Below are 26,984 nucleotides of genomic sequence, written 5' to 3'. Positions count from 1 at the left end.
TATAGTCAGCATAATAAAAAGAGTAATTCTAACAAATTAAACCAATTAAATGGCATGTAATTTTTACGTCACAAAGTTAATGTTTTGTTAAGGCAAAAAGTGACAATTTGTGATTGTAATTTGTAGGCTAGGCTAGACATGAACCAGGAATTAATACTCTGAAAGATAACCCGCGACCGTGGCTCAACGCATAGCGCAAATAACTGCTGCTATGCCATATGCGCGGCATTATTAGTTAAAGTAAATGAAATGCCTTTGGCCAAAAACAGGTGCATCTCCATTCCCTAAACAGTTTGGACTTTTAGACACAAATCATGCTATCAAAGAGTTAGTTGTTTGTTCAGTTACTTAGCCTCCTTAAAGTTATCCTTGATTTTTTAACCTGACATTAGAGTGTCATAGACAGCAGCCTCATCCGTATGAAGAATTGCTAGGTACTCTGAAGGCAGATTTGCCAAGAAACTGCAATAAATACAGACGTCTTTTATCTTTTTAAGAAAAATTAGGGGGGAGTGGGAGGTCTGTTTTACATTCCTACACCTCTCTAGATTTTAATTTAAGGATAGTTGCAAAATTTTGAACCCCTTAACATTACCTGTGCACGCCACTGGTGTAATATCTGTAGAATTTTTATTTGAATACTGTTTCTTATCCTGATATGAGACGGTAATAATAATCATTAATTTATATTAGAAGTAGTGTTTTACATGTCTGAAAATCACAATAAATTAAACTTTTTCTTCGACAGAAATTTTAAAACATTTTCCAGTATGGCTTCGAAACCGATAAATATCCGCTGGATTAGAACCAGTTCTCAGTCATACTGAGAAATTATGCAGATATAATAGTATTACAGAACATTTTCCAAGAATATTAAAATAATAAAAATCATTATATTAATACCAGTTTTCTTAGCCGGGGCCTTGGCCTGTCGGGTTTAACAAAACTGGTTTTAACCTTAGAATTTTTCATTTTAATATCCACCGGAAAGCTGTCTATAATACGATGCGATTAATAACTATTAAAGCCACCAGTAATTATACAAACGTTTATTTAAGTGTTACAACTACTCTACAATTCATGTACATTCATGCATACACCTGTTCATTCTAAGCAACCATCATTTCCCTCTTAACTTTGAACCTTCATTGACGTTGGGGTAGCAAAATATCCATCACAACTGACCTTTTCCTGGTTTTACATTTTTTTTACCATTTATTAGTACATTTTTACCAACTAAAGATTCTCAATAATTTTACTATAAATATCATTATTAGCTCTTATGGATAAGGTTGTCCTTGATATTTTATTATCAACTTATGCAATTAAAGAACAGCTACGCTACATGAAAAATACGCAAAGTCAAATAAAAAATACCCACCACGTCTCACACCCTTTGCTAACTTTCCTATTTATAATCGAAAACTATTATACTTGCAACATAAAGAGAATAGAAGGGAAAGAAAAAAGAAAAGAAAGAGAAAGAAAGGCAAAAATTTGCAAATTTTGATTATTACACTAAAGATAGTAAAGATTAAAGAGTAAGAAAATTTTCTTTAAGAAAGGGTAAGAGAGAAATCCCCCCCCCCCCCCTCCCTCTTTCCATTTCTAAACCATTAAATGTGGTTGCAAAAATCAAAAGGGAATGGGGGAAAATTCCCCAATAAATTGTGCACTCACCCCTTTCCATTTGTTTTACCCTTTTTCTGCATAACTCATCCTTTTATGTATCCTTAAGTTTTATATAGGGATAGATGGATAGAAATGAAAGAAAGAGAGAGAAAAAGAAAGAATATATAAAAGTTATGCATGAAAATAGGAAGTAAAGATGGGAAAGGGGTTAAATAATAGAGAAATAGAGAGGGGGAAGAGAAAGAGAGAGGGGTTAGATGGAGTAAAGGATGGGCAGGGAATAAAAGGGGTGTGGAGCATGCGCGGACTCCGTAGTCAATAGGAAAGAGAGAAAGGGAAAGCAGGGGAGGGGGGAAAGGAGAGAGAGAGAGAGACTCCGTAGTGGATAGAAAGAAGACAACTTTACTTTAGCACTACTCAGTACTCAGTAGTCAAGTGATATCCAGCGCCCGCAGGGGGTTGTTGCGAATTTTTATAAAGAAAATATTAAAAATGTAATTTTAATTCGATACAAATAGAATAATACGAATTGTGATAAATATTCGATTTATAACATAATAGAATGAAATAGATTAAAAGTGAACGAAATTTCAAAATAATAGAAATCAGAAATATAAAAGAATATACCAACGAGTGATTTGAATATCGTGTAAATTTATAACTGCATAGTGACTCGACCTGTCACAGTGGTCATTTTTCCACTTCCAGGTTTAAAAAATATAAGGGTGGACATTTTTCCCCCGAGAATAAATATCAAGTGAAAAAATAACCAAAAATAACATAAAAAGTGATTGAGAATTAAAGCTTGTGAATTAAAAATAATCTGCTAAAAGTTATAATGAAAGTGTTGAGATGAATTTAAGATCTCGTTTATGGACTTGTCAGTTCATAGGACTGATTCTGTTTATATGGACAGGTATGGTTTTAAGCTATATGTATTCTTTTTTTTGATATGACCGTAGAATTTTAGTTTGAATAAGCCGGCTCGGAATTGGTACTCTATACCAAATTAATTAATCCATGTACTTGTACATTGTGCAACCAATCAAAGGTTTTATTTGCATTATGTAGCGAAATAACACTGTATTAAAGTTAAATGTTCTTCTGTTTTATTGTAAATGATAATTGAATTTTTAAAATCTAAGACTGTTACAGAATTGTCTATTGAACAGAATCAGATGCCAGATAAGAGAAAACAATAACTTTTCAGTTTTAAAAGCTATTGATCCATCTCAACCCAAGACTACTTTATCAAACTAACATCTTTGTACAGGCCATAACTTTTCTTTACTGAATATGAAATAAAATTTTCAAAATATTAATGAATTGAAACAAATTTTATATATTAATTTTGTTTTATATAGTGTATACCTCCTTACTTTTGTCTGATTTAAAAACTGTTTGCATAATGGTTATGTTATAAATTGGGTCTTCCACCAGATTTTCATGTTCTCTATTAAAGTGAAACTCAAATAAAGATTAACCCACCCCCTTCCACCCAATTTACCCTCCTACTGGAGGAACGAACTGACCAATAAACGAGTTCCATGTTAGCAAGATAAATTGATAACAACTTCTCCCCTGTCACGTATATTCTACAACCATTGTTTGCATTAAATTTCTAATTTTAAAGAAATGTGTTTTTCTTTTAAGATATGCATATTTGTTTAGATGAAGCAATAACTTTTCCAATCTTGTTAGGATTATGGTTGGAAAAATTAGGGTGGCTCATGCATTTTAACAAATATTTAAATCTTAAATTTTTAGTAGCGCAGCTTCTCTATGACTTACATTTAAGAAAACATTAAAGAATTCAATAGACACATATACAATCATACAATATCCTAAGAGCTTACAGCAGAGATTCTCAATGAAAATAGAATAATAATTTTGAATACAAGATTATTAGCCTTATATTACTAGATTAAGTTTGTTAGGATGATACTTTTACTGAATATGTCACAAAATGTTCTTTATTCTAACTAAATCTTTTTTTTGGCTTTATTAGAAAATTAAACCTTAAATTTAAATAAACTTATTTAATTTTACTTTATAAGCCAACCCTTTAAATTGAATTTTGTACTGTTTTGAAAAAATATCTGATTTATCTTTTTTCTTCCAAACTCATATTCATCCATCTCAAACTTTTCACATATTTGTCAAATAGATCTCATCAGAAAATTAGAACAAAATTGATTTTGTTAAAATTTCATGCTCAAAAGTTTAATGATAGATATTGATTTATGCATAATCATATTGAGGCCTAAAAGTGAATTTAAAGTCAGTAATGAATACTAGATTTAGACGAATGTCATTTGATTGAAATAGAACATCAAAATTAAAATTTTTATAATACATTTTTAATATACGCATTTTTGCACACTCTTTAAATTGGTAATGATCCAAAAATATTCCAAAAATAACTACTTTGGAAAAACCGGTTTTTAAGGCATAATTTGTTGAAAATCGCCAAGTATTTTTTTCTTATACAAATTGCGCCAACCCAATAAAGAAATTAGGATATAGATTATTAATTTCTGTCAATGGCAAGTGGGTTATATTAAGCAATACTTTTGTCCTATTAAAAAAAAAACACCCTGTATATCCAGCGTATAAAAAAAATGGTCTTGGTGACATACAAGCGTTATTATATTCCCTTTAGGCTTATATTGACGTCGACATTTTTAACAATACTAACATTACTTATTAAGTCTCAGAAGGCATTATAAATATAAATAAATCTTTTATTAAAGTTACAGGATGATTGTTTGTTTAACCACTGAAACGATCGGGTTATCTTTTGCAGTGAAGATATCTTCACCTTCGCCCCTGGAAAAATAATCCCCTATTTTTTTTCTTTTATAACTAAAAAGGGGGGAGGGGGTTGGCAACCCTCTACCTTTCCTCTGTGCTTCTAGGGGCGGATCCGCTAGTATAGAATATATAGAGACTTAATTTATCTATTTCCATATATTAATTTATTATGTATGTATTGTAAATTGTTTAATATTTATTATGATATCTTTATCTAATAACCTTATCTTATAACCAAGTTATGTATTAGTTAATTACTTATTCATTACTAATTAATAGATATTAATCAAATGATTTTTTCTTTTACAAATATATCTCTATCAATTGATGTATAAAGAAATATTTCTAATTTAAGGGTGACAGAATATGATTTGAACATATAAAAAAGCTTTGATATAGTTATCTATCGCATCGTATTACAGACAGCATTCTGCGGATATTAAAATGCAAGTTATAAGATCAAAACCAGTTTTGTTAGTCCAGATGGCACAAGCTAACAAAACTGGTATTAAAGTTATAATTTTTATTTTGATATTAGAGGAACATTATCTGTAATACGATGCTATACATGATTTTTCAGTGTGTCTGAGAACTGGTTCTAATTCAGATGATATTAATCGTTTCGAAGACATGCTGGAAAAGTATTTCTTGACTTTTAATAATTAAAAAGTATTATTAGATTTGAATTGAATAAGCTACTTTGCTTTGCTACTTATTGAAATGAATGTCCTTGTTCTATTGAATTCAAATTTTATGGCCACATATATTAGAAGACCTGGCTTAAGATATTGCCAATTGTTTGTCTTCAATTCAATAGGATGGTGTCAAAACAAAAACATTAAAAAATCGTTTGCATCTTAGCCTAAGCTCTGGCATGACTCAAGACATATTTTGCTTTGCCAAATGCATGACATTAATAGAAATAGGTGAAACTTGTAATCTTCATCTTTACTTCTATCAGATCAAGGAAAAGGTTTGAATAAAAGCAACTTTAAATTATTGCTAAAATAATTGTAACCATTAGCTTAATTGTAAGAGAACTAACAAAGACAATTAAATAGAATGAAAGATGAACACTAGCTTCCATTCAAACACTGAAGATAACATTCTTAAAGATACCTAAATTATAGTCACGCACCTGACAATGCAGTATTTAAAAAAAAAACTAAATAGGGAAATTGGAAAATGATGCAACATATTTTAATTAATAAATAAAAGATTTGACAGGCATTATCAATAATATCTGAATAGGATTAGTAGGAAATTGATAAATAGTTTTAGTATCTGAAATAAAAAACATATGAAAGAAGCCATGTGAGGGACATAACTTAGATATTAGGAAAAGAATGAATTGTCATATAAGTGATTTAATTTCTAAATTTTAAGTGAATTCAGCTTGACACACTCACACACACGCGTCCAAATTTGGGTAAATCAAATATTTGTTCTCTAATCTACAAGTCAAATCATTCTTATTCACTTATGCATAACAATAGATTTAAAAATTGGTGGATAAAGCAACACAACCTAATAATATTTTTAATCAAAACAGTCTATTTCATATTCTTGTGTGCAGTTTAGTAGAAAGTTCCTTATTTTAAAAGAAAACTAACTTCCTTATGTAACCCTATTCGTCCGACTTTGTCAAAGTAAAAGAGTAGCTCCGCTTAAATATAAAGCTTTTCCATACTAAATATAATTTAAGAACAATCCAAATTAATTAATCCATGTTTTATTATACCCAATGTAAGTCCATAGAAATCTAGAATTCATGCCTAGTACTTAGCTTTGTTTAATAACCATTTAATTTGTGGCCAAGTTATACCTTTAGTTTTGATTACCAGTTGTAAGCACTAGTTTGCCATTGAGTTACAGTAGCTTATAATAGTTATTTATTGTACCGTATTGTAGACAGCTTTCCGCAAATGGTACTAATATTTGATATAAATTGTATAAATATTAGTGCATGCTCTTGGTCATAATTGCTTAATTTTGTCAACTATGCCATACTTTAAATGTACGTTAGTCATTGAGTAAAGTTTATTTGTAAATTTTCCTTTAAAAATTCTTGAATTACAATTAAAACAATTTATGTCAAGAGTTCTACGTTAATAATGTAGAAACCTATTTTATAAATAATATTTAATATTTGTATTACAATTATTTTTTGGTTTTGAAGAAACACTTATTTTAGGCCTATGATTATTTGGAATTAAATTGTTATGTTTGTTAATAGCCAGGGATCTTAAGGAATAGACAATGGCCGATCAGTTTATTTACATCCCCAATGATGACACACAAAATTACCCTTTCTGTGGATTACAATTAGTGATTGAAACGATTGGACACTCAATTTAATGAACCAACCAATCAAAGTTCAATAAAGTCCTCAAAGTTGGTCAGTCAACGAATAAGAAAAAGTTATTATAAAGCTTTGAGGACTAACCCAATAAACAGCCCCATGTCCCCTCCTCCTTGTTTAATGACTCAATAAAACTATTTAGTTTATTTTAAGTTGTAAAAAATAATACTTGTAATAAATCAATCAATAAAGTTATGTATTATTAATTTATTAACATTTAACTAAGCTCCGAAACAGCGTTTGCCGCAGAATGTATGACGCATCTTTGAATTCTGGTGATAGTTGTATTTTTTTAATTAGCTGTTGCGGTGGCAACTCTCGATGCTTCTAATTCATATTTTTAGCTGTAGTTGATTATTTGCTGTCATCATTTGTCATTGTGACGGTTGTTTGTGACTGCAGATTGCGGTTATGCTGCCGAATGCTTAGATATTGTCAGTACGTCTATTTTCGGCAGTTGCGACTGCGTCTGAAGGCTGCTTTCGTGCCTTGTCTTGCATGAAAACAAACAATAATAAAGAATAGAAATAATATAAAACATACATTAAGAACATACATTGAGCTGAGTAAACACAAATATATTTTTATTATAGCAGAAAGTGCAAACAAAATGTTATAGAAAATGTATACATTCTATACCAGAGTTGGATAGGATATATAATATTTACAAACAAGTACGCGAATCGTCATGACACGCAAAATTGAAAGGAAAATTATTGATATCAGTTATATTACACACTATATAAACACAATGAAATATGAGATTGAAAGACTTAAAAGCCATGTAATTGGTAAAAAGGGGAAAAAGAAAATAAAAGTTCAAAATTTAAAGTTGAAAAATAGTTGGACATTGTACAATTATTTTTAGAGTTAGACATGCCTTTATAGAAAACGCGATACGCTTAAAAAGTATTGATAGATACTTAATTAAGATTTAAATTTTATAATTTAATTATTTATTAGGTTTTATAAGGTTTTTTTTAAATACAGCGGGTACAAATATAAACATTTTTTAATAAAGCACAACAGAACAGGTGAGGTAAAAAGACATTATTCAAATTATAGCATTACAATTTACATAATGATTTTTAGACAAGATAAAAACAAAACAGCAGCATCAAAAACAAACAAAGCACAAAAATAAAGATAATATCAACTAGAAGGAAAATTAAGATACGGGTTGAAAGGAAAACGGGGAGGGGGGGGATTCCGGGAAAGGAGGAATGAGAAATTTTAAGGGTAAAGCAATTATAGAAGAAACAAGTAAGACAAGGACAAGGATAATTGAAAAGGATGAGTTGGAGTAAAGAAAATATAAGAGGCATGGTTTCATAGCCAGGATCCATGGGCAGTACAGGACAGCAGGCAGCTTGACAGCAGATTGGGAACCAGGGGTGTACATGAAACCATCAGCAGTTTGGGAACAAAACATAGCACCTAGATTATAGAGTTAAAGCCCTTAAAAAGGGCACATTTATTAAACAATATAGTATCCAGTCAATATGCTGGGAAGGTACAGCCTTTATATAAAAGAGGGAGATGGATCAATAGGCATAGGTCTCAATAGTCAATGATATAGCGTCATTAGTAATGCGACAAATACTAGCTAGTAGAGATAACTTTGCACAAACTAAACACTGAAAAATAGGAACGTAATAATTTATTAAAACAAAACATAGATAATTTATATGTTCCAAAAAATATAACATTAATAAAAACAGCAGGTAACAATAATATATACAATTCATATCTGGAAAACAAAGAGACAATTATCCGCAATAATACAAATGACTGTAGGTACAGATTCATTAGACAACATTGCAAGCAGTCACAGCCAGTAATTAATATGTAGGTAGAAAAACATAACACAGCATAGATCAAAAGTTGCAACTAAAAAGAGATCAAGTAGGAATTGGAGGAAAACACTTTAAAAAGAAACTAAAAGACAAAGTTAGGACGAGGAATTTGCTTTAAAAAACAAAAATAAAACAAAACAAACCAAAAAAAGAAGGGGGGGGGGTGAAAACCATTGTAGAGAGAGGAAAAATTTACACAATTTACACAAAAAAGATCTAAAATCGGACATTTCCTATTGGTCTATCTTTGTAATACTGATTCTATGTACAAAAAAGTGTTTAATGACTCAATAGTGAAGTTATTTTGACCTGTGTGTGAGAAAAAATTAGGGAAATCAAGTGAAGAAAGACGGCAGGGGAAAAAAGTAAAAAAGAAAGATTAAGTGTAAGATAAAAATAACAACAATGAAAACATTCAAAATAATTATATCACACGCACTCACTTAACTAATATACTATACAGTATAATCAGATGAATAATAGTTACTTATCGCATCGTATTACAGACATCTTTCCGAGGATATTAAAATGAAAAATAATAAGATTAAAATTCCTCGTTGCTGACAAAACTGGTATTGATTTTATATAATTTATATTTTATATTCGTGAAAAAATGTCTATAATACGATATTATAATTGATTTTCGGTATGGCTCAGAACTAGTTCTAATCCAGCTGATTCGAACCGGTTTGGAAGCCTTACTGGAAATTGTTTTATAGAGTAGCCATGCTGTAAAAAATGAATATCAAAGATTCTGTAAAATTTGAGCCAAAAAAAACTTTTGACATATAATTTGAAATTGTTCCAACACATTACGTCAGCTTACAACAATTTTATGAACACAGTAATAGTGTCTGACTGATTATGACGTAACAAAAAAAATTAGCCAATGAGAGGCCTCTATCGATTTTACCATTGGTCAATAACGGCCTCTCATTGGCTAATTTTTTTTGTTACGTCATAATCAGTCAGACACTATTACTGTGTTCCAATTTTATTTTCTCCTTCAAATTTAATTTTTTTTCTCTTAAATTAAATTTTTTGATGGATTGCATATTTCATGTTTTCAATTTTCATTATTCAAACATTTAATGGTTTTTTCAGTACGGCTTCGAAACCGATTAATATCCGCTGGATTAGAACCGATTCTTAGCCATGCTGAAAAATCATGTAAAACATTAAATTACATAAAATTATAATAATACAAATAATAAAATCTTATAATTTTTTATTTTAATATCCGCAGAAAGCTGTCTATAATACGATGCGATGATTTAAAAAAAATATTTCTTGAATCCAATATACGTTTATGCTCAATTTTCACGGAAGCTCGTTCTTGGTCCAAAAATAAAGGAGAATTTAATCACTACAGCCGTTCGCGAGATCTAAGACATCATATACCTTGGTTAAATCTTAATTGCATTGATTGGAACCTTTTAACTTCTTATATTTGGGCAAATTATTGAAAGCAATGAACTCAAAATTTTGCAGTGGCATGTCGCGTGAGCAAAACCAAAGATTTTTCACACCAATTGTTGTACAATCAGGTTGCAAAATAACATCCGCCAAAAGTTATTTGTTTCTGATTTTCTGACTATTAATCAACAAAAGTCTACGATGACTGTGTCATTATAAGAAATGCGTTATTTATATATTGTAAACGCTTAACTTTTTGGACAAAATGTCTTTGAAATGCCAAGCCAATTTTTCATCTCAGGTGTATTGTCTTGTCTTTTTAACTTTTCGACCATTTAGTATGAATGTTCCTGCCTTGCATGTAGACCTGTCAAATAATTATGTCAAGCAAAACAATATTTTTTCAGTCTTTCAAACCAAGAATGCCTACATCCAAATACAGGCTTTTATCTTTGATACCTAAAAACTTTTCAATATTAAAATTTTGCCTTTATAACAAAGATATTTATTTGAAAAAGATAGAAGTGAAAACTATCAGTTTTTTAGGTAGATACTGTATTGCTATTTATTGAAATTGGTTGGATATTATTTTATCTGTCATTAGCTTTTTATTGACTGAATGTCATATAAAGAAAAAAATAAAGTAGCTACGCTTTCAAAATAGTATCAACTTAAAATTTAAAAGTAAACCTGTTCAAATTTAGAGTAATTTCGATCACTTAACTATTTTTTGGAACAGATTCAACAAGTTTTTATACAAATTTGATGATTTTGGGTTTAAACCATAGCATGATTTAAAATACACCGAAAGAAAATTTTAAAACTAAAATAACAACAAACAAACAAAGATTCCTATGTTGGCATAGAATTATAAAAAGGAGAAAAGTTAAAATTTATTTATTTAGCATTTAATTAAGACTTAGAGAATTTAAGACGTATGGAAAGGCAGAAAAGAAACAATTATAGAGTTGCCACGCGGCTAAAAGAAACACTCAAACCTAGATTTCGAATAATATTCTTGAAAGGTGCTAAACCATCAAATTATATACATTATGTGGCAAATATATGTAATACATAGAGAAAAAAATAAAAGAGAGGAATCGAAGCAACTAGAAGACGAAAATAGGCAGTGGGCCTAGAGGCCTACTCAGCGCTGTTGCCGCGCTAAAATTTATTGCTATTCCACTACTTTTCAAATGGGAGGATTAAAAATTATTAAAAAAAAATATTTTTTACATTTTACTATTTCCATATTTAGGGCAAGAATATTAGATTAGATATTTTCGTTTTAATGTTTTAATTAAAAATTACATAGAATTTTATTTTTATTTAAAAAAATTTGTTCATGAAAGATGAATCCTTCTATTTCTAAAAAGGGGGAAATTTTTTTCATAATGAACATTCAGCTGATTTTGACCGCCCACGGCTGTTTGTTAAATATCGCTTTTCTTTTTATTCACATTATTATTTATGATTGACTTACAAAAAGCCCTGGGCGGTTTTTGATTTTCGTCTGCTTCTAAATTTAGGGATGGGGAAGTAGTATTTTACCATGAAAAAGGGGTGAGTATTCATCCTCTTATCCTTTTTCCTTATGATGTAATATTTATGTTAATAAAATCTTTAGCAAATTGTTGTTGTTTTTTTATCACCCCTAGCTTATAGGTCATGTGGGTACTTTAATCCCTAAAATTTCCTAAAACTTCCCCTATAAAGCAAAATCATACATGTTTGGACTTTTTAGAGATAAAACTTTTTTCCTTGTAATTATCATATTAGTCTATTTTAATTATTTTAATCTATTTATACCTGTTTTGTTTTATACAAAAAATAGATGGTTTCTTTTTTGTGCATTTAAACAGCCGGCCTTTTTTCTGTTGTAAAAGTGTTGTATAGATAGGCAGTAATGAATTTATGAGACACTAAGCGAAAAACGCCTTTCACCTCAAATCTAGTTGGATTTGGTTCTTTTTGTGATGCTTTTTCATAAAAAAAATCACTAGATTCTGTTAAGAGTTTAGAATAATTAAGTTTTTTGGCGCCGAAATGAATCTTTACAAAAAGTTTATTGCACCTTGTTTAAAGCTTTTCTGTAGTCCGTTTTTCCATCCGTAGTGGATATTAAATAAAGGCATATTGAATTCAATTTCAAACTTTTAATATATAAATTCATGCAATAAATAGGCATAATAATGAACTCTATTTAATCCGCCACTCCTTACCTTTTAAACAAATATTTTTTTGCTTGATTTTCAGTTGTCTGATTTGTTAAAATTCGCTTTTATGGAAATTGTGGTCCCTAAATCTTCTAAAAAGGCCATAAAGAATACAGAATCTAACTGGTATAATTTACATAATTATTACCTTTTTAAAGATAAAAACACAGATTCAATTTAGAGGAGAAGTCTGGTAAAATTAAATTTCATGTCAAAATTAGTCAGATTATTTTACACGGTATAAATTATGTAGAATTAGCCTTTTTACCGTTTTTAGTCTGAAAGGGAAGGGGTCATTTGTATGTAAATAGAACTGGTACCCTATGTTTTTCTTATTTGGTGTCTTAAAAACTTTGAGGACTTTTAATAAATCTTGACTGGTCTCTGAAAACTAGAAGTATCCAAACTTATCTTCCGGTAATTTTGATCTATATAAAGGGTAATTTAGTTTATCAAAGGTAAATTGGCCATGCATTGTTTAATCATTATTAGACTATCGTTACTTTTATAATAGAGGAATTTTGGTGAAAAGGGGCCCTATTAGTATTGAATCAATCTTTTTAAACAAAAATATATCACCCATTATCTTAACCCTCTGTCCCTGACGTTTAATAATAAATCTATGTGCCACTGAAGGAAACCTAAATTAGTTCTTAAACAAAGTTTTCCAGAATTATTTATTATTATCCTATCTTTATTTATTATCATTGAGAAAGTTTTGGAAAAATATTTTTGATTGTTTTATGATTTCTGTTCTAGATAAACTTGAATAATTTTGGTGATCCTTATATTAAGGTTTATTACGTTCAAGCTCAGCAATTAAACTACAAAAAAAAACAGTAAAGTGTTATGTAGTCAAAATAAGATGTAAATGAGCCATATTTAAATCATAGTTAAAATCAAGACTAACTGAAAATAATATTGATAAAATTTAAAATTGTAAACATTTTATAACTTTAATTTAATAATCCGCCAATGAACAAGGAACATTTGCGGAATAACCGTAGGTAAAAAAGATTTGCTAATAAAAATGCGTTGAAATTATAGAATTGTCATGTCTATTTAAAATTTTAAAACTGTAAGAAGTAACTGAAATGGTTCAACTTATTAAAAACTTTCAAATTATCATGTCATTTTAAAAAGTGGTAAAAGAATTTTATTTACAGGTGTTTAACGAACAAACATTCCTGTTAATTAAAGCGAAAAAATTAAAAACTTTCCGGGTGGGCGCAGCGTCCTCATAAAACAGCAAAACAAACGTAGAAACCGTAAGTAAGCATGTCCATAAAATCAACTTTAAACTTCCGTATTATCATTTTCAAATTCAAAATTTAGTAAAATTGCATTGGCAAATCTATGTAATTTACAACAAAAAAATGTTGTGAACCTACTGTATTAAAGTATGCTATTCTTTTTACATGAAAATTAGCTGTTAGCTTGTCATTGCTGCGCTACTTATTTTAAAATTGTCCATGTTCTCTTTCTAGTTAAAACTTTTTTATAACCTGTAATCAGTTCTATTTAAATTGAGAGATAAAATGGTATTTGAATATCTTAATAAGTTAATCATCTAATCTAAAGTCATCTCATTTTGACAATGTTGCTTTAACCCTCTCCCTCCCCCCTTTTTTAACTTTCCTATTGATTTTATTTTAAACCCATCTTCCCCCTTTCTAAGACAACACAATATGAAAAATCAATATTGAAAGGTGTTCGTGTAGAAAAACATTCAGTAAGATTTAGCATATATTATTACTATTATTGTACGTGGAGTAGCTCCTACATCATTAACCTACGTCGGTCTAAAATTATTGTCGTTTTAACATCACATTTACTGTATATTTAAAAAGAATTTTTTTTATTTTTTTTTTACTTCAGTATATTAATTTCTGTTATATTATTCACCTACGCTGCTTTTATTGCCTTAAAAATTTAATTAGCAAATTATTTTCCCTTACATTTTGTAAGAACACTTTTTGACCTATCTGTGTGCTGTATCGTCGTAAAGATCTCCGTGTGGAATTCGGAATTTTTATGGTGTTTTCAGGGAGGCTAGGGATTTGGTATACTTTGTAGAGAATTTTTATACACTTTAAAAAAATAGTCTTATATGTATGGACAAATTTAGAAGACGCGGATATTATTAAAGGGGAAAATCTTTCGTTAATTTAGGTTGCTAACATCATTTATTGGTCAGTTCGTTCATCCTGTAGGACAGGGGGGGGGATAAAGGGGCTTGATGGCGGGGATCGTTATCTTAGCCAGCTCCAAGTTTTTTTTTATTACAGTACATTTTAATCGGGTGGATCATAGTAACTATAATTCTATTATTATATATATTACATTTTAAATGAATATGGAAATAAAATTCTTTGGTATGTATTCTAATTTTTAGTTGGGTATGCCTTATCCCTTCATTTCCTGTAATTTTGTGGCATATTATACAGTCCAAACAATTTGACATGTTTACAACAAACCAAAATCTTTTCCATCTTTCATTCACTTTCTCATTTTTGAATTTTCTTTATATATCACCTATTTTAAAAGTCTGAATTTTCTTCTGCCGTCATTCCGTCCAAGTCAAATACGTAAGGACTTAGGCTGTAATGATTATTTATTTGTTGACGGATTCTAAAGATTTTGGATCTTACACCAGATTTTTATGTTCTCTAATAAAGTAAAACTCCAAGCGGGCCAAAATATTGATATTTCTATCCACTACCTTCTACCCATCCTTTTCCCTCCTACTGGATGAACAAACTGACCAGTAAATGAGTTCCGAGTAAGCAAGCTAAATTGACAACAATTTTTCCCCTGTCATAATGTCAAAATATATTCTACATTAATTTTTTACATACATACTTTTCTTTCTTTCAAAAGCCGTTGAAGGCATATTTGTGAGTTAATAAGGCAATTCCAATTCTTGTGGAGTCAATGGTTTAACAAGGTGAAAATACCCATAACTAGATTATATTGTCCTACAAAGGAAAGGAACTGCTAGACTTTTATCGTGTTATTATATTTACAAGACAAATTTTAAAACTGCAGATATTAGAGTGTGGTGGATATAGGATTCTTATTCTAGTAGTAATATGTAATATTGCCATCATATTAACAGAAGAAGAAACTTCAAATACAATGACATAAAGTAGGTTTCAGCCACACTGAAAAATCATGTAGAGCATCGAATTACTTAAAATCTTAAAATTAATACCAGCCTTGGCCTTTAACCCCTCAGATCTAACAAAACTGGTTTTATTTCTATAATTTTCATTTTAATATCCATGGAATTGGAAAGCTTTCTATAATATGATGCGATAAATACATGATACTTAAAAATATAAAAATTTTGCATATAAACCAAGATACTGGAGGGTTCCTTTAAAATTGAATACATACTTTAAAGTCCTATAGCTAACGACACACAGATAATTAAAGAATGTTTAAGGATTCTAAATTAGGCTTTAATTTGAACAGGATAAGCTTAATTTGGTATTTTCAAAATAACAAGGACAATTAAGCCAGAAAGTGTTATTTATAAAATGCCTCAAATTTTATTTTATTTTATTTTAGGTATGTCTTGTTTTTTCAACTTTTCAACTACTGATAAACCCCGACAAAACTCTGTGCACACCACTAAAAACAAGTTTAATTTCGTGACCGATGAAAAAAATTCGTTATAGAGGGATTATTCTTTACTTTCAATCGAGGACGATAAATGAAGACACAGATTAATAAGTAAGAATTTGGACGTACCTACACTTATGGTTATTTATAGAGTTGCTGTAATGATTTACAAAGACCTTGTTCCTAAGAAATGTTGCGTGTTTTGAGATAAACATTTCTAAATTATAAAAATATACAATGTAAAAAAAGCTAATATACTAAAACTGTTTATAGCCGTACATTAAACAGATATTAACACTTCATTTACAGGGATTAAAGAATATTTAACCTGATGAAAAACTGATTTAAAAGTTATTAAATCAATATTAAGACAAAATATTATTCAGGGTTCAATGGCCGCTGCTGATGCAAAAATTACCCCTTCTGTAGATTAGAATGAGTGGTTAAAAAAATTGGACATTCAGCCTAATGAACCAACCAATTAATATTCAATAAAAGTCTCCAAAGTTTTTGAGCCAACAAATAAAAAACAGCCTTATAAAACATTGGGGGACTAGTGTAATAAACAGCCCAATGTCCCCTTCCTCCCTGTTATATTTGCAAGTATATCTGTTTTTCCCTGTAGTATAATGTAATTTACGTGGTGTTAGATAATAAGTTTATTATTCTTTTATGAAATATGTTTCATAAACAAATATTCTAATTTTTTTTTCAACACAGTTTGGCATTTTATGATCGCAGCTACTCTATAGTATAGGTATGTCTGTACGTCCATAAATATGACGGTATCCACACAGTCTTCACAGTTTCTGCAAATTGATTACTGTAGTTTCACAGTCAAAAAAAACTATAAGACATTCATTTTCAGTTTAATTTTCTTTTTTCATAGATGTCATTAAAAAAAGATTTATTATTATTGAATCATATTGAGAAAAAATCAAACTATTTTTCTTTATTTTATTTTATAGTATTTCTCCATTCTTAATAGAATTTCTCTTTTTGTTTAAATTAGTGTGTTATTGTGTATGAAATGTGGTGTGGGTTCATTTCCACATATCGTCACATTTGCAAAGTAGTGTAATTATATTTTTAACAATTATTATAACATCCATAAAAGGGAAGCTCTGAATTCAATAAACGAACATGAACACTCGACATTTAAAAATAATAGACAGTAATCACCATTCGAAGTTTGTAATAAATAGGACAATTCTAACCTTCCTAAGCTTAGCTTTTAATAAGACACAATAGCTGTAAAACTTGAGATATTAAGCTATGAGTGTGAAGTGAATCAGAAAGGGCAGTCTGTGCTCAAGTAATAACTGATTTGATAATGTGATGAATTTTTATTTCTATTTTATGGAGTACCACAGGGCTATGTGCTTGGCTCTGTACTTGGCTCTGATGATACATGTGTGGAAGTAAATACACACACATAGTGTAAAATATGAGGTGTGGACATGAATTATTACTTCTATTTCATGGAGTACCACAGGGCTCTGTGCTTGGCTCTGTACTTGGCTCTGATGATACATGTGTGGAAGTGAATACACACACATAGTATGAAATATGAGGTGTAGACATGAATTATTACTTCTATTTCGCATCCATTCTCTCTATTTCGTTTTTACCCCTTTCATTTCGAGAATTTTTATCCAATGATGCTAAAATTAAACAATAGCAAAAATGAGCTAGAAGAAATTTACTAAAAATATATAAAAAAATAAAAGTAACAAGTAATTAAATGAGCTTCTCATGAAATACAAGTGATGTATTGACCCTACCTGCCAAAAATTGTATTATCTGTCCTGTTTTGATTATAAATATTGATATTGATATTATGAACATTTTTTTGCGCTAAACTTGTTACAAAACTGTGTGTTTTATGGAAACTCTCTTTTTTTTATCTCATTCTCAGTACTAAATTATGTGCTGTTAAATTTCTTATGTTTATTTATTATTGAAGATTCATATCTCTTTATATTTATTTCATTACAATCATTTATTATAGGTGCTTTCATAAATGGTCAAAATAGGTAGAACTCTTAATCGGAACATTTAGAAGGGTCCTTTTGATTTCAAACGAAACATGATAATTCCTGTAATAGTTTGGTACGATTATGAAATCTTAGCAACTCTATAAACATTACCATAAAGTCTGCATCTTAATTTAAAGCCTGCAGATTTTTAACTTTTTTTGGTTGATATATTTATCCTATTCATTTGATTTTTAGGTTATTGATTCCTATAAAAACAAGGTACAATATCATGAGGGAAAGATCTATAAAATTAAGTCCAAAAATGTAAGTGTGTTCTTAAACAGTATCCGGTTTTTAAGCAATTTTTTAATGGTTTTAATTGATCGAGGAAAGGGGGGAAAGAATGAAAAGGTGAAATGAAAAATTCGGGCGTTAATTTGATACCAAAGATAATCAAAAGATAATTTGTGAATTTCTCGCCTGCCCAGGATATTATTTCATCTATAGACAGAGATATTTATAATATATATTAGAATAGTTATTGCTTCAGGGATCTAAAGGGATAAGACAATGAGTGATGAATTGGTAAACACCCCCAATGATAGTAAAAAAAAATACCCCTTGTGTAGATTACATTTAGTGGGTGAATCGTTTGTAACTCAACTCAATGAACCAACCAATCAAAAGTCAATGAAAGTCCCCAAAAACAGTTAAGAAAACAGTATCATAAAACTTTGGGGACTAGTGTAATAAACAGCCTAATGTCCCCTCTATCCCTATATTAGACTCGACTAGTAATTGTTCTCATTCGATACATACACTTATATTATCTTCTTAACCATTATACAGTGCAGTGTTACATTTATCAGAACTGAATACAAAATAGAAGATGAGACAATTGTTTGGGCGACAAACACCGATTATCTGGTAATGTACGTAAGTGTCAAAGTACAATTACAATTAACCACTAAAAATATTTTTTCGAAATGTTCAATTGATATAAGGTTTTAAAAATGTCTTTAATTTGTAATTTTTTGTAAATAATAAGTAAATTATTTCGAGAATAACCATTTTGTACATCATTATGTGATGTATAAAATTGAACCAAGAATTTGCCCTACAATAACCCTTTATCTTATTTTTAAAAATGAAAACCAAATGAGCTGTATGTTAAATGAAACATAGAAAGATGGTGTTACCCACCCCTTACCATTAATTATTTGGATTTGTGTTGCTAGGTTTAAACTAAAATTTACAGACTATTTAATTAGCACAATTATATCATTGTATAAATATTCCATCTACTACTAAAACGATATATTATCATTTTACTGAATTAAAGTTAATTGTTATTTTATATGGATGTCTATTGTTCTAGCGTTATTAACTGGCAGAATTCATGTCTATAAAAAATTCTCATTCTTTGTTACTATTCGAGAAAAGTATGATTTTAAACAACATTAAATGAACGTCATTTGGCTCAGATCCAAAATTATTGAGTCTTATATAAAAAGTTGAGATACAAAACAAAGTAAAAAAGAAACAACAAAGAATAGAAATAGAAAAAAAGTAAAAAATCTTCTAAAAATAACTATAAACCTTCCAAAATATATTTAATCTTTAAATAAAATTAATAGGATGTGAATGTAGCTTAATATCTCGCTAACCGCTGGACCCATGCGGTTCGCCTTTGCAGTAAAGCTTCTTATATGTCCACGGATGGAAGGTTTTGAACTAACTGGGAAAAGGGCACCTCCAACCTTTCAAGAGAAATCGCCCCTAAAAAAAATATAACCCATCCAAATAAAACATTACTGTCCTTTTCTGATTATTTGGCATCTTTCATATGCATTAATTCAATTTTGTTTTGCAGAACTCTACGGGGTTAAGACAACGGCCGTTATATTTATTTATTTCCCAAAGATGATGCACAAAATTACCCCATTTGTAGATTACGATCAGTAGTTGAGACGTTAGGACACTCAACTCAATGAACCAACAAATCAAAATTCAATAAAAGTTTCAAAAGTTGTTGAGCAAACGTACAAGAAAACGCGGCTCGATACCAGCTGAGTATCCACGTGGATATTCAGCTACAATTTGGGTCATTTTTGGATACTCAGCTACCATTGGGAAAAATGTGTGGATATTCAACTGCCATTGGGAGAAAAACGTTTTTAAACAATGATTTTGGTTAGCTTTTTTGTTAATTTATACTTGTTAGAATTGTCCTATCGATTTAATACAAAAGGTACGATTTACGCTATTCGAACTTTGGGGAATAGTGGATAAAAACAGGTGAATGTCCCCTAGCCTAGCTCCATCCCTGCTTGTTTTGTCTAAATGAAAAGGTGTAAAATATTTGTAGTTAATTATGATTAGCACAAACTTAGCTAATTAATACATTCATGACCTACCACTAGAAATAGATTAGATTGTTCAAAATAAGATAAATTAAATAAAACTTTATAAAAGTTTCGGCACCCTTTGTACAAAGTAAATTTTAGTAAGTCATACACTAGCGCCGCCAATCGGAACTTTTATTGTATTTTTTTTCTCATGAGCCATTATACTTGTGAGGGTGGAGGTACACTCCCCTTAAGAAGCTCTAATCCTTCCCAGAACCTATGGGTAGCTACACTGTAAAGGAGTACCATATCATTTCAGTGATTAATGAGATACTTTGGTACAAACAGCCACACAGAGAATTTGTTACTTAATTACAAGGATTAGCCTTCTCAAGTCTAAAGTTTAAAGGTATAACAAATATTATCTAAATAGTATATTTCTATAATACCTTTTATTGTACCTTTCTAACACTAGAGGTGTATTTAGAGTGCTAAAGAAATGGTTTTAATACAGTATTACTTTCTTTTTTAATAATGCATTTAGTTTTTTACAAATTTTATTAATTTAAACAATGATGATCCAGTACATTGTAAAAAACCCAGAGATCTAAAAGGAAAAGGACAATGGCCGATAAATTGATATACATTCCCAATGATGATACACAATATTACTCCTTCAGTAGGTTACAATTAGTGGTTGAAATGAAAGGACACCCAACTTAACCAACCAATCAAAATTCGATAAAAGTCCCCAAAGTTTTTTAGCCAACGAATAAGAAAACTTTATTACAAAACTTTGAGGACTAGTGTAATAAACAGCCCAATATCCCTTCCCTCACTGAGAAAACCCATTATAATCTTTGGTGTTGTTATTGAATAAACACTCTAATTAACTCTACTGTAGACACTTAACTAATCCTTGGTATTGTTATTATATGAAGACTCTAATTAACTCTCTTGTAGACACTTGGTTAAAACAATGCTCATTATTTACTCTGACAAGACAATTTCCTCCAACCACTTCAAATAATGGATTTAATAACAAATGGATGCATCATTTGATACATTGTGTCCAATCTTTTTTCAAAGTTTGTCCATATTTATGTAATTATTTAAATAATCTTAAACAAGTTTCTTATTTTGATGTATTATCATAAGTTTTATTTAGAGAATCTACTAAAGATTTTTGAGCATTTGTTTTACAATACACGCCAATTAATAGGTTATGCATTTTTTAATGATCTTCTCCATATATTAAAATCCATTATTCTTACATAGCCGCCCTACTGCAGTGCAGTGGTAAATTTTGATCAAAATCTTAATAGACCCATTTATACACAACTGGTTTAGATATTTTTACATACATACATACATTCTTTCCTTGCTTTTGTTCTTCTTCATTCTAATTTTAACAATTTTTAATAGCAAAGCTGCTATACAATGTGTTCGCCTGTCGGTTAGTTCGTTTTATGTACTTTTCTTTCAAGTTTCATGATTATGCTGTGTCATATTTGAATCCTTTGACAAATACAAACATAAAAGCCCCTAATGCAGGGAGGGAGGGGACATTGGGCTGTTTATTACGATAGTTCCCAAAGTTTTACAATAACGTTTTGCTATTCGTTGGACTAGCAACCCTAGAGACTATTGAATTTTTATTATTTGTTTCATTAAATTGAGTGTCCATAGGTTTCAACCACTAAATGTAATCAACAGAGAGGGGGTAATTGTGTTAATATTTATTGGGAATGTACATTATTTTGGCCCTTTAGATCCCTGTCCTACTAAAAATCCAGCTTTGATTCATTAAAATGTTTATTTTAAGTATTTTTAGATAAGTAAAATTTTCCCCTCTGAACTTTAATGATTAATGAAAAGTGTGGAAAGGCAAATATTTGTTATAGAAGCTGTCAAAGATATATTTATATTCGCATCAACCTGATTATGCCAATCAAAAAGAAGTGTTCAAACATTATGATTTATAAAAAAAACGTAGCTTTTCAAATTTATGGTCGGTTCGTTCGTTCAGAACTAACGTATTGCTGATATCGTTAATTTAGGCAAGTCGGGAATGATTTCAAACCTGGAATGTTGATTTCTGTAATAGTTAGGTACAATTTTAAAAAGTTTTCAATTGCAGTAGTAGGTTATTGGTAGATAAATTAATCTTGCCAAATATATCATTTTAAGCTAAGTTTAAGTTCGTAAAAAAGCATATCAATACGACTTCCATTAATATCGCATTTCTTGTTGAAACAAATAAACACCAAAAATGAAAATGAGAAATCAGGCAAAATGAGAAAATCGGGGAAAACAAATTGAGACTGATGCCTTCTAGTCAAATATGAATATCTAAACTTTAAAGGATATTTATCTATAGTTGATATTTTAAAATTTAGTTTCATAAACCTTAAGGTTACAAAAAGGTCTTAAAAGCCACTTCTTTATTCTTTAATGCTTTTTAGCAGTGAATATATAACAAAAAAACCTAAAATACCAATACCTTTAAACGGTGTTAAAATACCATTCACAATGCTTTTCTATTCGTCTTAGAGTCTGCATTAGACCTATTATATTAGAAAGCATATAATTTTTTTCTTATGGAAAGTTCAGATTAAAAATTCTTAAGATTCTTAAAATTTAACAAAATTGAAAAAAAAAAATTGCCAACCTCTATTTTGATATTCATTCATTAATAAGTAGAATAAAGTGCTTAAGAGCAATCCAAAAAAGGACTTATTTTTATAAAATGTGTAACAGATACTCCATTTATCTCTATTGGCTGTAGTGTCCACTTAATTACAAGACCATTGAAGAGCAGTCACCTTGAATTCTATTCAAACCATTTCTTAAAGAAATGTTTATTAACTTTCTTACACAAATGCTTTTTTCAACTAGGATATATTAGTTACCCTTAGTTAAAAAGGACAAAATTATCGTTGCAAAACCAAGGCAATTAATTACAATTTTAGATGAAAAAGAAGTAAAAAATCAATCATATTTTATCAAATGTAAAGTCAAATTGCTTTTTTTTAACTACCACTATTTTGTTTATCATGCAAGTAACAAGAAAATGTCCATGACGTACGAACAACGGACAGACCTATTTATAATGTAGCTACGTCTTTCAATTTAAAATGCGATTTCAATGGATAAATAATACATTGGACTATAAATTAATGAACAACTCCGATAATGATAAGCAAAATTATAGTGGAAATGTTTGGATATGCTAGTTTGTACATCCTATCTAAATTTAATAAGATATCCTCTAAAGCTTTTGAGCCAACGAAAGAGAGTCCGAGTTTATAATACTTTGGGGACCAGTTTCATTAACATTACAATGTTCCCTCCCCATATTTATAAAAACAATACAAAATGTAAAAGAAGTTGTAGATTTTAATTTATTTTTTTGCCATAAATTTTACAATACAAATGTGCTTTATTTATTGCTTTTTTAAATTGTTTATAGTTTCCTGTTTAAGTGAAAAAAAGTAATTAAAGATTTCTCTTTCTAACAATCATGTAATTTTGAATACTGAAGTGGCATAATCAAAATGGATTTTTTAAATACTTGGATCTTACAACAGATTATCATGTACTCTAATCAAGTGAAACTCGTAGCGAAGCGATGCCCCCCATCTGACCTCTTTGCTCTATACCCTCCTCTCCTACTGGATGAATGAACTGACCAATAGATTATATCCATGTTAGCAATCTAAATTAACTACAATTTTTCCCCTGTCATAATATCCACGTATATTCTATATTCATTATAATGAAAGACAACACTAATCACTGATTTTACTATCCTAGCTATGTAATTACTTGGGAGAAAAAGTCATTCGCTTTTAATTCCAAACCTCCCGGCTGTAATTGTAGGTTTATGGTGTGATTTTAGAACTTGAAACAACTATAGCTTAGAAGATACGTATTTATTTAAAACTACAAAACTGCTAGTCTATTATAATAAAACTAGCGGCTGCGCTACTTTCCTATAGACGGGACAAGAGAAAAATAGCCTAAAACCAACGAAGATTAAAATTAAAATCAGATAGTTCAGTAGTTATCGAAATCTAGAGCTAAATATAAAAAAAACTGACTACTCTATATAAAGAGATTGTAGTGGCAGATCTGCCCTATAACACAGAATAATATATGCAGAATTAAGCTACTAAGAATTACATTAAGGCTGAAACTTTTTTATTAAGCCAAATATTGACATTGTCAGTCACAAAAACTTAATTTACTTTTTGTTCCCCACCAAAAATGCTGTTTTCTTTTAATAGCTTCACCATTCTTGTAGCCTAATTTCCTTGTTTACATTTAATTTTGATTCAAATTCAAACTTCTCCTGGTTTTGTCAGCTAAGGTGTTACAACTTCACAAGTATATGAATTTAAAATATCTAGTTTTGTGGTCCAGATAATTATAACTTGTGTACCAAAATTAGACACAATTACGATATATTGGCTTGCCCTAGGCCTTCTGGTGTTCATACATTCCTGCGTGTTTCGTATCTGAAATGTTTTGTTTGAACTACATTTTTATTTCCTTAGTTAATCCTATATTCTATATTTTTTGTCTGTATCTTTTGATAACTAATTAACCGATTGAGTTCTAGTTTCTGAGGTGGTTTCAGGCTATTATGTTTTTAGATTTAAGTCTTCATATGGTTTTAGGCTATTTTTGCAATACAGAGCCCCCATATGCTAGTGGTGCAGCCGCTAATCAAATAGTCAAGATTTTAAACATATTATATAGTCCTTTAATATATTAATTACAAAAAGATAGTTATATGATAGTTTTTATTTTAAAACTTTGTAGCTTTTAGTGGATGTATGTAAGGCCTTCATAAGTATAATTTTAAACATATTCAAAAATCATATGCTATGAAAATATCAAGAAAAATTTAAATCTAAACAATAAATAACAGTAGAAGTGATTTATTTAGAAAAGTTTTGGATATCTTTTTTTTTAAGTGTTTAAAATTAAGCATATCTTGATTATTGAATTCTAAAGATATCTCCTTTAAAATTATATATTGTATACGCCTTAATTTCTAAAGATGGTCACCTGTAGTATAAAGAAATAAATTTGTTGCTCTAGATCTATTAAACGGCTATGTCTGTTAAGCACTTATATTTTATATTTTATTGATAATGATTTTGGAATGCTATTTTCTTTTTAATTACTGAAAGGTCGAATTTAAATCAAATTTTTGATAAATTAATTATTAATACAATTTACGTTTATGTTTGATACAATTTTTATTTTATTTTAGGTATGTTTGTTTAAAATGTCTTAGATACAGAAAATTAAATAAATAAAAAAATCATCAATTAAAGAGCCCTAAAACGGTTAACATGAAAGAAATTGAGTAACATTAAAATGAATTAACTTTCTGTGTTACTAGTATTTCATCTTCAGCACGTTTAAAATTATTCTCCTAACACAATTCTCCATGTTTATAATGGACCAATAATTTAAAATAGATCAATCAAAGGGCCCCAAAAAGTTGGACATGGTAGAAATTGAGCAATTTGAGTGTGAATAGCCACTCCACTCTGTAAGGATATCTTTACACAGAATCTTAAACTTTCAATCTCTGCTCCTAAATGGGATTGATAGTAGGGTAGTTTTTTTATACACGGCCAAAATGGATATATTATTACATGGACATAACACTAGAATTTTTCTCTAATAAAGTGAAACTTGCAGAGGGCCAAAATGACAATACGTTTTTACCCCTTCCCCTCCCCTCCTACTGGATAAACGAACGGATCAATAAATGAGTTCCATATAAGCAACCTAAATCAAATCGTTCCTCTGTCATATATTCACGTATAATCTTTATCCAATAGGAGCAATGTCTTTCCCTGGAGTCGTAGCCTTTCTATGTCTTAATTTGTCTGTTAGTCTAACGTATCTACTAGAGACGAATTGAATTAAAAGTAAAATTGACAATTCTATGAAAATATACTTCGAATCTTTAATTTGATAAATGTGTTCATGGCGAACATAATGTTGACAGGATGTATCAAGAGCATGATATCTACGTCAACATTAAAACCAACACAAGTCAACGTAGAAACCTTTATTGTAAATGCTTTCCTATAGGTATGGTCTTTTATAGAATATCAACATGAAATTACAAATGGATACGTTTTTCCTTGTTTTATGAACTTGATATCTATTTAATGGCACTAGACAAAATCAAAACAGTAGAAAAAGGAGTCTATAGCCCAGTTCATAAAAGACTTTTAGATGTCGACTGATTTCCAAATAAGGACAACGAAAAAATACTTTTTATAAAATTTAGTAAACTAAGCTTATGATAAAAGTCCTAAATCTAAATAAAGTAAAAGTTAAATAATGTAGAGCACGTTATCCTTTTAAAGATTTTTATGCCTGTTAAACTGTGGAATGTACATTGAACAAATGATGTATACATAAAAAGCCTTCAATTCCATGCTCTAAAAACTCACCATGTCATTTTGGCTTGACTTGAGTGCATTTACAAAACAGATAAAAATTAAAATGTTTGCTGTATCATCAAAGTATTTAAGAAGCTTTTATACGTAAAAAAAACTGTGATCGTTGTTATAAGATATTTCATTAGAATTAATGATAACTTTCTCATAACATTATACTCAATTGATATTTTTCACTTTTATTTTAGCTGTTGTAAAATTTTAACATTTTCTGTTTTGCAAGGACGTCACCTTAACATA

General features: G+C 29.6%; 1 protein-coding gene across 1 annotated transcript in view; it reads left to right on the top strand.

Moving 5' to 3' along the window:
- Window positions 1–2,041: 2,041 nt before the first annotated feature.
- Window positions 2,042–26,984, top strand: part of dtn (transmembrane protein 132C dtn) — a 181,912-nt gene continuing 156,969 nt past the window's right edge. Inside the window, exon 1 of the mRNA XM_080153486.1 lies at window positions 2,042–2,548. Coding sequence (XP_080009612.1) covers window positions 2,485–2,548 — 64 coding nt within the window. The 5' untranslated portion in view covers window positions 2,042–2,484. The remainder of the gene's footprint in view (window positions 2,549–26,984) is intronic.

Source organism: Acartia tonsa, chromosome 3, assembly GCF_053477335.1.
Source record: "Acartia tonsa isolate MP-2025a chromosome 3, ASM5347733v1, whole genome shotgun sequence".
In the NCBI taxonomy this organism is placed as follows: Eukaryota; Metazoa; Arthropoda; class Copepoda; order Calanoida; family Acartiidae; genus Acartia; species Acartia tonsa.
Note: the sequence above shows the minus strand (reverse complement) of the source record. Positions and strands in the feature narration are given on the sequence as shown.